We start from the raw sequence: 13,104 nt of genomic DNA, 5'->3' as shown, positions 1-13,104 counted from the left end.
CCTCTATTGAATTCACCATGTATGGTGACTTTAGCCCTTAGTACATATTTTGGTATGTACATATTAGGTATTTACTTGTGGCCTATAGTGTAAAAAACATTAGGAACACCGTCCTAATATTGAGTTGCACCCACTTTTGCCCTTAGAACAGCCTCAATTCGTCGGGGCATGGACTCTACAAGGTGTCGAATGCGTTCCACAGGGATGCTGGCCCATGTTGACTACAACGCTTCCCATAGTTGTGTCAAGTTTGCTGGATGTCCTTCAGGTGGTGGACCATTCTTGATACACACAGGAAACTGTTGAGTGTGAAAAGCGTTGCGGTTCTTAAATCTTTTGTCTTGCCCACACACATACACAATCCATGTCTCAATTGTCTCAATCTTTTTTTTTTTTCCTGTCTCCTCCCCTTCATCGACACTGATTGAAGTGGATTTAACAGGTGACATCAATAAGAGATCATAGCTTTCACCTGGTCAGTCTATGTCATGGAAAGAGCAGGTGTTCCTAATATGTTGTACACTCAGTGTAGGTGGGTAAGAAAGACAAGCAGTGACTCATCCCTTCATAGGCTACTTTAAAAAAGATAAGTATCCTTATTTTTTCTGTTAACCCCTTTTTTCTCCCAATTTCATCTCATCGGGAGAGGCAAAGGTCGAATCATGCGTCCTCCGAAACATGACCCCCCCAAACCGTGCTCCTTAACCCGGAAGCACCAATGTGTCGGAGGAAACACTGTTCAACTGACGACCGAAGTCAGCCTGCAGGTGCCCCGGCCCGCTACAAGGAGTCGCTAGAACGCAATGAGCCAAGTAAAGCCCCCCCCCCCCACCCCCGCCAAACCCCTATGGGACTACGGCCGGCTGTGATACAGCCTGGGATCGAACCTGGGTCTGTAGTGACGCCTCAAGCACCGCTGCGCCACTCGGGAGGCCCGATAAGTATCCTTCTAACGACCAATCAGGCCTCTCGTCATGACTCATGTCTCATATTTCCACCCAGGGAAGCTAAAAGAATGATTGGTCCTGTGGAAAAGCATAAATCATATTTGTGTTTGGAGTGAGGGACTGAGCTAGCAGGTGACTCACTACAGTGGCTTTTCACCGTATGGGGCAGGTGCAGGACAGGACAACATAGCTGCTCATCTGTCAGCCATGACAGGCTTCCATATGCTATGGACAGAGGACAAAGAGGTGCTAGAGAAGGGCCATCCAAGACACATGCTAATTCTAACACAGTTGGGTGCTAACAGAGGTGTAGGGCTATTAGGCTGAACGGATGCATCAAGGTGACTGGGATAGGCACGTGGAAAAAGTTTGCAATAGCTGGCTGACATATTTACAAATGTTTCCATGAGTAAAATTGATGTTTTTCACTATGTTCATTGCTCACCTGTCCAGTGCTATGCAGCACAGGTGTAGGATAGATGCAGTGGTCAGCAGGACGTCCAATGAGGTCCTGACCAGACAGAATATCTCCCCGTACCTCCACTGACTTGTGGTCAACTCAATGGCTGCAAACGGCATGACAACCACAGCAACCAGGAGGTCTGCAAACGCCAAAGACACTATGAAGTAATTGGTCTTCTTTTTCCTAGAGGGAGAAGAGGAACAAAAACATTTTGATTTATTTCCAGAAAGGCACGAGTTGAATGCAAAGAGAATTATATTTGTGTTATCTGTTAGAATTATCAACTGATCTGCACTAGACAGAACAAACCTTTTTTCTCTCTAATTACCCTTTAATACCATATCGCTAAACGTAAAACATGACAGAAAGGATGCCAGTGCCTGATGTGAGAACAGCTACTAAGTTCGTTGCCCAATAGCCAGGAAGTGGCCTATTTACCAGTCTGTCCATCACACGTCCTACTTCAATTGGATTCTGTTCAATATTATTTTTTACATCATTTCATATAAGTCATTTTATATAAAGCAGTGCGCTTATTAACAAAAGGACCATGGGAGAATCCCCTAGAAGCAAATGTACAGACGTTGTGACAGACAGCGGCAATGTAATGTCCTCTAGAGATGGTGGGACACAGGATGTAAACACCATTATAAAGTACAGTATCTATCTCTAACCAGCTTTCCATCCAACCTTTTTATGCGAGTAAAGTAGATGTTGGATAAAAAATGTCATGACAGGTCTGATGGAAACAGACATTTTTCCAAATGTTGACAAAACAAAATACACTAGACAAGGTTTCGGTAAAATGAATTATGCGAGAAATGTAGGTGGAAACGCTTTTATGTGCAAATAGGATATAATAACCATTGAAGTAAACTTGGAGTCACTCGATGATATGTTGTGTGGTCCTCCCATTACGACTTGTCGGGAAAGCATGCAATTTATTAGGCTACAGATGAAATAACTTATGATGAACTTCACAGGGTGGTGAAAGTGCACGGTGATGAGCTTGATGCTCCTTTCCAATAAATAGCGAGGGTCTTATTCTGGTGACATGATCATCGATGCTTGGCTGCCGTTTGACAAATAAAATCTCATTATTTTATCCATAATAATCTCAGCATGTAAACTATACGTGCGCTCTAGCCAACAGCGCACAATCTGCGCCCTGCTAGAATACACGTGCCAATACCAGAGTGGGCACACTCGCTATATAAAGCATATAGAGTTGGAAATGCGATGGAAACCCATTTAACTTGTATTTTTTATTCGGTACATGGAAATATTTTTATGTGCATTACATCTTCACGCACAGCCTGATGGAAACACATCTCTGGTGGGAAAATGCGTATGTTTTTATCCTGATTTTAGAATATTTGCATGAAAATCTGTTGCCAATTGGATGGAAACCTAGCTTCTGTGGTAAAAACCACACTCTAAAGGGGTCACATTTTCTCCTCTGACCACTTTGATTTGACAGGATGGGACCTACATGTAAACAGGAAGTTTTCTTACCGTAGTTGTCTGTCCTTGCAGAGCGCCACCATCACCAGCAGGTTGCCCAGAACAGTCATGATGATGATGATGGTGAGGAAGATGGTGAGAATGATCCTCTCCAGGGAGTTCAGCACTTGCTCCGTGTTTACCACTTCATCGACTGAACTACACAATCAAACAATGATGGTTATTAAGTTAATTATCATCACATCATTTCAAATATTACTAATGAATACAGTAATGCATTTGCATTAGATACAAGCACAACTCAATCATAACACATGTATAAATGAAGACCTTTCATAAAAAAAGCATAATTTTCTGAGTGGCCTTTAGATGTTTAATGTAGATCATCATATGTTCCACTGTGTGTTCTTACTGTTCAGGTGGGTGTGATTCTGTGGCCATCACTGTTCATCTGCATGGAGTTTGCTAGAGGAGAGTCCTCTACACACGATGCTGTGGCCCTGAGGACAAACACAACCAGGCCCATTCGTCACAGCTCCAATACTAACACTGGGAATTATTCAAGTCTACAGCTCTAATCCTGTATGTTACCCACTCTGAACCTGTCTGGTACGCATGTAACAATGGCTGTTTAGAGGACTTCTTTATCAGTTGTGAATATTATTAACTCAAAAGTCCAGGAAAGTGGTGTTGTCTTATAGCAAACAGTTATAAAGTTCCTGTCATAACCCACCATATCTAAAGTGTGTGAGGTTTACCTCATGTTACAGTATCATGGTCCCTATGTCAACAAAGTTGAGAATCCCTGTCTATGGTCAACGTTTGGCCAAGGTTTTTCTTCCCACAAGTAAACTTCCTTGAAGCAGACTTGAGATAGGACAGCTACAATAGATAACCAGTACAGTCTGAGAAGGGCTTGAATCCCTGGTCTGGATCCCTCAGACTTTAACAAAACAATAGTGAAAGAGCAAACAGAGGGCAGTGGTTGCATGTGTCTGCACAGCGTGCTTATGACCCACAAATCTCCCCTCCACACAAAGCTTAGGGGCATGACAGCACACACAGACACACAAGCACACGTGCGCACTGTGCACCCACACACACACCTTACAGAACAAACACAACCCACACAGCCAATGGAATGAGACAATATTTGCCCTATCTGTATGTCAACGGCATAAAAGAGAGCAGAGAAAGTTCAGACAAAGCCACTATTTTCTTTGACCCAGTATTTCTCTAGATTTTCCGACCATAAATGTGTCATCTGTTAGACAGGGAGTTGAGTTGAACAGGAAGATTTCCCTACACAACATGAGGAAGGGAGAAGAGTTTTGGCACATAATTATTAACATGGAGTCCTCTGTGGCCAAATCACACCTCAGCCTCCGGAGAGGGAGCAGTGGGTCCAAATCACACAGGAGTGCTCTGCCTGGAGCCCCTGCTGGATAAATACATACGAAGAGTGAAAGTGAGGTGAGAGTATGCTGAGATCCAAGTGGGTAAATACATGAGAGGACTGAGGTGTTTGCCATTCTAGAAGACTCCTCATTCCAATGGAGATCACACTCTAAGCACAGCTCTTCAAAATAAAGGCATGCCTCCCATATTGGATTTCTCCCTAATCTGCCAGGCTTCAGTACTCCATGAACTCAGCAGCCTCAGAGTGGGATGACAGTCCGACAGCTTCTGATGGAATGATGGACCATTCCAGAGCAATTATATCCTCACAAGTTACATTTATAAGCATGTAATCACAGTGGAATGACTGTCATTCTATAGCATTCCATGAAATACAAAACATCAAACAAGAGTTGTATAAAAAAAAAAAAAGGTAAATAAATATACAATCGTTTGGCACTGTCTTCACAAATCACAGTTTGATGTCCAGTTATCCTTAATCCTAAACTGGAACATAAAGTACACATTTTACAAAGAGAAGACGCATTCCAGGAACATAAACACTTGACTTGGCGATGGCATCACAGTCTATATCACAATGCTCACATTGAGTCCTCGAAACACTCTCTCTGGGAATATCTTTCATGTAAGGCTTTTCTTTTGTGTTCAAATACCTCAGAGAAGAATATTAACTTCTCATTCCAAGACTTTGAGGCAAAGAAACACAGTCATGTTCGAGCATAGAAACTGTCTGAAGCCATTCAAATGAATAGCTTGTCGGAGAGTCAAAAGTCCTCAGCATTGCACTACAACAGTTTAGAACAGGAATGTCAAGCAGAATGTATCCAAAGCACTGCAATCCTGTGAAATAATGACCATCCTTGCAATGACAAGAACCAAGGTATTTGCAGATGATCATGCCATGAATACAACTTAAACTTACTGTAAAAGCCTTGAATGAATCCCAAACCATTTACCAGCGCCTCCATATAAATAATTTGCAAGTAAATACTCCAAAACATCTTCAACCATAATTTCACAAATCTTGCTTTAAGAGGTCTGGCATGCTGTGGATTTACATGCGAGGTGGAGGAGGGTAAAATCTGGCCACTGGCGGCTTGGACTCCTCCATTACATTTACATTTACATTTAAGTCATTTAGCAGATGCTCTTATCCAGAGCGACTTACAAATTGGTGCATTCAACTTAGGATAGCCAGTGGGACAACCACATCTTGATCACAGTAAGTACACTTCTTCAAACAAGCACCTGTGAGCAAAGTCAGTGCAATCAGGGACAACTACATCTCGATCAATGGGTGAGGTTCCTCCTATCATATCCACAACCAATACATTACAGAAAACACTAACAGACATTTTATTGAAAGGCTTAGAAGTGCATGTCTTTGAAAATAGTAATATACACTGAGTATAATTCTTCGGGGAATGGACTCTACACAGTGTCTAAAGCGTTCCACAGGGATGCTGGCCCATGTTGACATTTACATTTTAGTCATTTAGCAGATGCTCTTATCCAGAGCGACTTACAGTTAGTGCATACATTTTCATACTGGCCCCCCGTGGGAAACGAACCCACAACCCTGGCGTTGCAAGCGCCATGCTCTACCAACTGAGCTACAGAGGACTACAATGCTTCCCATAGTTGTGTCAAGTTGGGCTGGATGTCCTTTGAGTGGTGGACCATTCTTGATACACATGAAAAACTGTTGAGCGTGAAAAACCCAGCAGCGTTGCAGTTCTTGACACAAACCAGTATGCCTGGCACCTACTACCATACCCCGTTCAAAGGCACTTCAATATTTTGTCTTGCCCCTTCACCCTCTGAATGGCACACTTACACAATCCATTGTCTCAAAGCTTAACAATCCTTCTTTAACCTGTCTCCTCCCCTTCATCTACACTGATTGAAGTGGATTTAACAAGTGACATCAATAAGGGATCATAACTTTCACCTGGATTCACCTGGTTAGTCTATGTCATGGAAAGAGCAGATGTTATTAATGTTTAGTACACTCAGTGTAGTTCAACTGGTACTGGATGAAATCTATTTAGTTAATTTTCATCCATGGTCCCAGAATATATCACTTTCCAGTGTGTTCAGGCCATACTTCTGTCCCAACACATTCAGCCAAGGAGCCGAGTTTAACTCAGACAGACATGCCTGAAGGGAAAATGAAGCGCATACTTGTAAAGTTTGTTCAAGAACCAATATATATGGGCTCCTTGTCAAACTTCTGTCCAACATTCACTTGTTACAAAGTCAGATAATCAAAATTATTAAATCAGAGATCCCTGATATGTTAAACACCTGCCACCATCACAATCCGGAATTATTTAAAGGACCAAAACAGATTAATTGAATTACAGTACAGTACATTACATAACATTAGTGGAGGAATAACAAACAGTTCTGCAAATGCTGCTCGCACAATCAGATCTGACACCTTCCCACACTAACTGTCTTTACCGTGTGGCTCTTCAACAGGCAAACTGATTCATATTATTTGCACCTCCACTGACCACATGCCACAATTTGTTTCATTTATTTTTAACTATAACAGTAGATTGATAGTAACTATAACAGTAGGTTGATAGTAACTATAACAGTAGGTTGATAGTTACTATAACAGTAGGTTGATAGTTACTATAACAGTAGGTTGATAGTAACTATAACAGTAGGTTGATAGTAACTGTAACAGTAGGTTGATAGTAACTATAACAGTAGGTTGATAGTAACTGTAACAGTAGGTTGATAGTAACTGTAACAGTAGGTTGATAGTAACTATAACAGTAGGTTGATAGTAACTATAACAGTAGGTTGATAGTTACTATAACAGTAGGTTGATAGTAACTATAACAGTAGGTTGATAGTAACTGTAACAGTAGGTTGATAGTAACTATAACAGTAGGTTGATAGTAACTGTAACAGTAGGTTGATAGTAACTGTAACAGTAGGTTGATAGTAACTATAACAGTAGGTTGATAGTAACTGTAACAGTAGGTTGATAGTAACTGTAACAGTAGGTTGATAGTAACTGTAACAGTAGGTTGATAGTAACTGTAACAGTAGGTTGATAGTAACTATAACAGTAGGTTGATAGTAACTATAACAGTAGGTTGATAGTAACTATAACAGTAGGTTGATAGTAACTATAACAGTAGGTTGATAGTAACTGTAACAGTAGGTTGATAGTAACTGTAACAGTAGGTTGATAGTAACTATAACAGTAGGTTGATAGTAACTGTAACAGTAGGTTGATAGTAACTATAACAGTAGGTTGATAGTAACTGTAACAGTAGGTTGATAGTAACTATAACAGTAGGTTGATAGTAACTATAACAGTAGGTTGATAGTAACTATAACAGTAGGTTGATAGTAACTGTAACAGTAGGTTGATAGTAACTGTAACAGTAGGTTGATAGTTACTATAACAGTAGGTTGATAGTAACTGTAACATTAAGCTGATAGTTACTATAACAGTAGGTTGATAGTAACTGTAACAGTAGGTTGATAGTAACTATAACAGTAGGTTGATAGTAACTATAACAGTAGGTTGATAGTAACTATAACAGTAGGTTGATAATAACTATAACAGTAGGTTGATAGTAACTGTAACAGTAGGTTGATAGTAACTATAACAGTAGGTTGATAATAACTATAACAGTAGGTTGATAGTAACTGTAACAGTAGGTTGATAGTAACTATAACAGTAGGTTGATAATAACTATAACAGTAGGTTGATAGTAACTATAACAGTAGGTTGATAATAACTATAACAGTAGGTTGATAGTAACTATAACAGTAGGTTGATAGTAACTATAACAGTAGGTTGATAGTAACTGTAACAGTAGGTTGATAGTAACTGTAACAGTAGGTTGATAGTAACTATAACAGTAGGTTGATAGTAACTATAACAGTAGGTTGATAGTAACTATAACAGTAGGTTGATAGTAACTATAACAGTAGGTTGATAGTAACTATAACAGTAGGTTGATAGTAACTATAACAGTTGGTTGGACAGCATGTTCTATGTACCGTATGTTCTATGTATGTTTTGGGACAGTTCTTCTAATGGTTGACTAATTGTGCTTCTCTACAGTAACCCATCTTTTCTAATTCACATGACGAGCATTTCAAAGGCTCTCAATTTCTCCATAAACAACACTATAAAGACGACTTTAACTTTGCCATGTGCTCATGGGAGACAATTTCACACGCAATGCACACCAACGACAGGGACAAGATGCAAACCCGGACATTTGTTCCATGCAAAGAAACATATTTAATGAATTGAGCTACTTAGATGACCGTAATGATCTCTGAAGGAGTAATTGATTATGCAGGGTCACTCAGAGGAGTTGTGACAGCCTGTGATGGGGGTAAACAGAGAATGAACACAGACACACCAGGCACCATGGAATAAAACAGCTATTTGCTACCATCAGGCAGCTGTGGATGTGCTTTTCCCTTTATTTGGTGGGAACTGACTGAATCTCCATTCTCTCATGGCACCATATGGCAGCACTGTCAAGATCAATGATTCCTAGATGCGTGGGCTATTGACTGTGACTAAAGCTATGTAAAATGTTCCAAAAACAAGTTTTCACATGATTTCACATGTGAAATTTCACGTGAAATCATGTGATTTTCCACATGTGAAATCATGTGGTTTTTCCTGTAAGGGAGATAGGAGAATTTCACTTTGTCAAAAGTGGAGCTTGGAAGTCAAAACAACCTGAAACAGAAGGAAAGTCGTAGCAGAATCTTACGGGTGTGGTAGGCTACACTGGAGCACTAGCAGAGACAGAGACTCATAACACTGTGTGCAGCCACCTGGAAGGCACAGCGCTATATCTATAGCATAGTTACCATCGTCCCGATTATGTCCGTTGGTGCCTTAATTAAGAGAAAGGACAAAGTTCCTAATCATAAAACTGTACCTACACATGCAAACATCCTCTTGAGGTTATTTCAGCAAGGCTATACATGATGCCTTGGAAATGAATGAAATGAAACAGGATTGATCACAGGATAAGCATTCTTCCTGGGGGGTAACGTTACATAATCACTGGAGCGCTCCTAAATATACTGCAGACCTGGTAGCAGCTGACCTCTGTTTTGGTAATATATTTCAAAGGGGCAGGAGATGATCATCTGACCCCAAAGAGAGCAGTGGAATGGGTGCGTGTGCATGTGCATGTGCCTGCGTGTGTAGGGGTGGCAGGTAGCCTAGCGGTTAGAGTGTTGGGCCAGAGCAAAGTAACCGAAAGGTCACTGGTTCAAATCCTCAAGCCTGCAAGGTGAAAAATCGGCCAATGTGCAAGGCACTTAACCCTAATTATTTCTGTAAGTCACTCTGGATAAGAGCGTCTGCAACATGACTAAAATGTAAAAAATGTGTGTGAGAGAGAGCGTGTGTACTCTGTGCTGTTAAATGGATGTTCAGGACTTTCTAGGCTCTTTTTTACCTCCATTTAGAACAGGGGTGTTAGTTGAGCTGCGGACAGCCAACCTGATCTCTGCTCTAATGAAATCCACAAGGTGTTACACTATAAAACCCAACAAGGTGTTAGACTATAAACCAACCCAGTGTGCGGTAGGCTACTGTTTACTAAAGGGTGATAAAGTAACAAATAAGGAAGAATTCATTGAGCACATAGATGAAATGAGTTTACAGACTATGAGTTTACAGTAGCCTGCAGATCATGAGCCTCCTTATATATCTGATGTTAATGGCATATTCATTTCGACACATTGTTTAAACTAAAAAGTGCTCTTTGGTTCTGAAAGACTTCTATTAATATTATTACAATATTTAAGCCTACTATTATTTTGATATAGCCTACAAACACTTGGATTTGCCAATGACATATCATCATCAAGCAGTTTAGTATGAAAACTGGGTTAAAATAGTGCATAGTGCAATAGAGCAAGTGAAATATGATACATCTCTGTTCCAGTGTTGGGGAAGCTACTCTGAAAATATAGTTTACCAAGCTACCAATTCTTTAACACTGGAAGAAGTTAAGCTACACTAAAGCTACCCTTAAGAAAAATATAGTTTACTTAACTAAAGCTACTTTTAAAAACTAATTTGTGATACATTATCATATCTAAATTTGAAATGTCATAAAATACTAATTGCAAGAACAGATCACTCTGGAGTTAGATGTTAACAGAATGTGGAATTTAGCCTAGATGTGTAATTTAGCCTAAACACAAAAACTATGTTTTAAGGGAGAATTAGGCAGGTCTGATGGCGAAAAAAAAGTAGTGTGTAGTTCCAATAGTAAGCTACACCGCTACATGGCAAAAAGGTAGTTCACCACTGGAAACACTACCAAGATTTGAATTTAGTTCAACTATCACCAAGCTACTGCAAAATGTAGTTAAATTACTAGTTGAACTACATCTATTTCACTCAGTGATGTAAAGTACTTAAGTAAAAAATACTTTAAAGTACTACTTAAGTAGTTTTTTGGGGTCTCTGTAATTTACTTGACTATTTATATTTTTGACAACTTTTACTTTTACTTCACTACTTTCCAAAATAAAATTATGTACTTTTTTACTCCATACATTTTCCCTGACACCCAAAAGTACTCGTTACATTTTGAATGCTTAGCAGGACAGGAACATTTTCTAATTCACACACTTATCAAGAGAACATCTCTGGTCATCCTTACTGCCTCTGATCTGGTGGACTCACTAAACACATGCTTTGTTTGTAAACGATGTCTGAGTGTTGGAGCATGCCCCTGGCTATCCGTAAATTAAAAATACCAGAAAATGATGCCATCTGGTTTGTTTTATATAAGGAATTTAAAATTATGTATACTTGTACTTTTGATTCTTAAGTATATTTTAGCAATTACATTTACTTTTGATACTTAAGTATCTTTAAAACGAAATAATTTTAGTATTTTACTCAAGTAGTATTTACTGGGTGACTTTCACTTTTACTTGAGTCATGTTCTATTAAGGTATCTTTTCCCACCACCGATTTCACTACTACCCAACACTGCTCTGTGCACAATCAAATTAGCTACCATCTCTTAACCATGGACACATAATAATAACAGCTAGATAAGTGTTATCTCGATTATAACATGCATTAATAAGTCATTTTAAAAATCATTAGCATATACAATTCAGGGTTTGTATGTGGGCTTTGTATGTCTATAACATAATTCTGATAATGCGTACGTCAATCATAGTAGGGTATAACAGTAAATGTGCTCAATTCTCGTACGTAATTGTGTTAGGCACAACTATATCGTCCATGCAGAATATCCCCAGACTGCACTACTACTACAAACTCTTCAATTGAATTAAGCTATATTATTATTTTCGATGTAAACAATTCATTTTCAATGTCTGAATAGCTACAACAAACCACAATGCTGCTGAGAGATTCCGAACTTCAAGTTTTTCTCACCTGTGGGCTCGGCGCTTCGGTTTTCGGGTTCGAGCAGCGCCCTGTGTTGCTATGGACTCTCATATTCCATTGGTATTTTGTCACAGATTAAACACATCAAGCAATGACCATTGAGTGCCATAGGTGCGGGTAAATGAGATACCATGGTGCGCAAGGCGATGTGCAGGAGAACAGATGATTGAGCCGCGATCACAGTTTGCAAACGAACTAAATTGGCGAGTTGGGCTGTAGATGGGCAACCCGCTTTCAAAGCCCGCTTCTCCCAGATGAGAGAAAGGGTTGACTAGGACGCCCCCTTGGGGTTCCAATAGGGAGACACCAGAGACTACATCTCTCCATCTCTATCCCTCTGTCTGGACCACCTTTTATTGTGTCAAATGCTAGATAAATACTTTGTTTCATTTTTGTTTGGCAGGACAACTGTTACTTTGATGGCCAACACTGACATTATAGTTGCCTCAGAATGTGCATTGGTCTGCAACTTCAAATAAAATGCCATATGAAAACAAAGTAGATGTTCAAACAGTATTAATCCAAGACATAGCGAGAGAGGATTATGTTGAACCAATACACAATGACGCTTGCTTACAACAAACGTATGCCTTTCTTTTTTGTGTGCTGATTGTACGGAGATTGTGACAGCCGGTTAAATGGCGTCCCTTGAGAAGGCAAGAACAGGATGTATGTCAGGAGAAGTGCAGTATTATCATAAGGAGATGTGTACTTGGAATACGGAGGAGGAATGGAGGGGAAAAGAGAGGCAGAGGAGGTCTAAGAGAGAGAGGGAGGAAGAGGGTGAGCTTGAGTCGGTTAAAAATTGTGGGGAAAAGGGAGATGGTTTGTTAAAGAAGAATGGTAGAAAGCGTAAGCAGAGTGAGCTGAAGACAGGAGGAGAAATGGAACTGAATGAGGGCGAAGGATAGGAGGTGATAGGTGTGGTGAAGTTCTCGGAGCCCGAGGCTTGCACCAAGGGTCAGGATAAAGATGATTCTGTGACTGTTTTTGGAAAAAGTGGACCCTTGCATTTTGGCTGATCCATTTGTGGTTTCAGGGTGGGTGAAAACAGAGTTGGGTGCTGTGGAATCGGTGAGGGTAACCAGAAGTGGTCTGGTGATAATTGTTTGTGTTTCTGCTGGTCAGAGGGAGCAGGCGCTCTGCGTTAAATGAATGGGGCCAAGATATATGAATTGTTTTGCTCTCAAGAAAAGGGTGCCATTGAAAGGAATGATTACTGGGGTAGCGGTAAATGTGAACGTTGACCAACTGAAGGGGAAGATTCCCGCTGTTTGTGATGCTCGTCATTTGGTGCGATGCAGACAGGGTGGCGTGAGTAGTGAAACAGAAGAGTCGTTGTCTGTTCTTTTGAGTTTTGA

General features: G+C 40.2%; 1 protein-coding gene across 1 annotated transcript in view; it reads right to left on the bottom strand.

Moving 5' to 3' along the window:
- LOC311135633 (5-hydroxytryptamine receptor 4-like) overlaps positions 1-11,906 on the bottom strand; it is a 55,429-nt gene extending 43,523 nt beyond the window's left edge. The window contains exons 1-4 of the mRNA XM_084169661.1: positions 11,732-11,906; positions 3,287-3,374; positions 2,926-3,072; positions 1,393-1,593 (exon numbers count right to left, since the gene is read on the bottom strand). Coding sequence (XP_084025787.1) covers positions 1,393-1,593; positions 2,926-3,072; positions 3,287-3,315 — 377 coding nt within the window. The 5' untranslated portion in view covers positions 3,316-3,374; positions 11,732-11,906. The remainder of the gene's footprint in view (positions 1-1,392; positions 1,594-2,925; positions 3,073-3,286; positions 3,375-11,731) is intronic.
- Between the last annotated feature and the right edge of the window lie 1,198 nt (positions 11,907-13,104).

The sequence above is a fragment of the Coregonus lavaretus genome (assembly GCF_964263955.1).
Source record: "Coregonus lavaretus genome assembly, chromosome: 10".
Taxonomy (NCBI): domain Eukaryota; kingdom Metazoa; phylum Chordata; class Actinopteri; order Salmoniformes; family Salmonidae; genus Coregonus; species Coregonus lavaretus.
The sequence above is the reverse complement of the archived record's forward strand: the minus strand, read 5'-3'. Positions and strand labels throughout refer to the sequence as shown.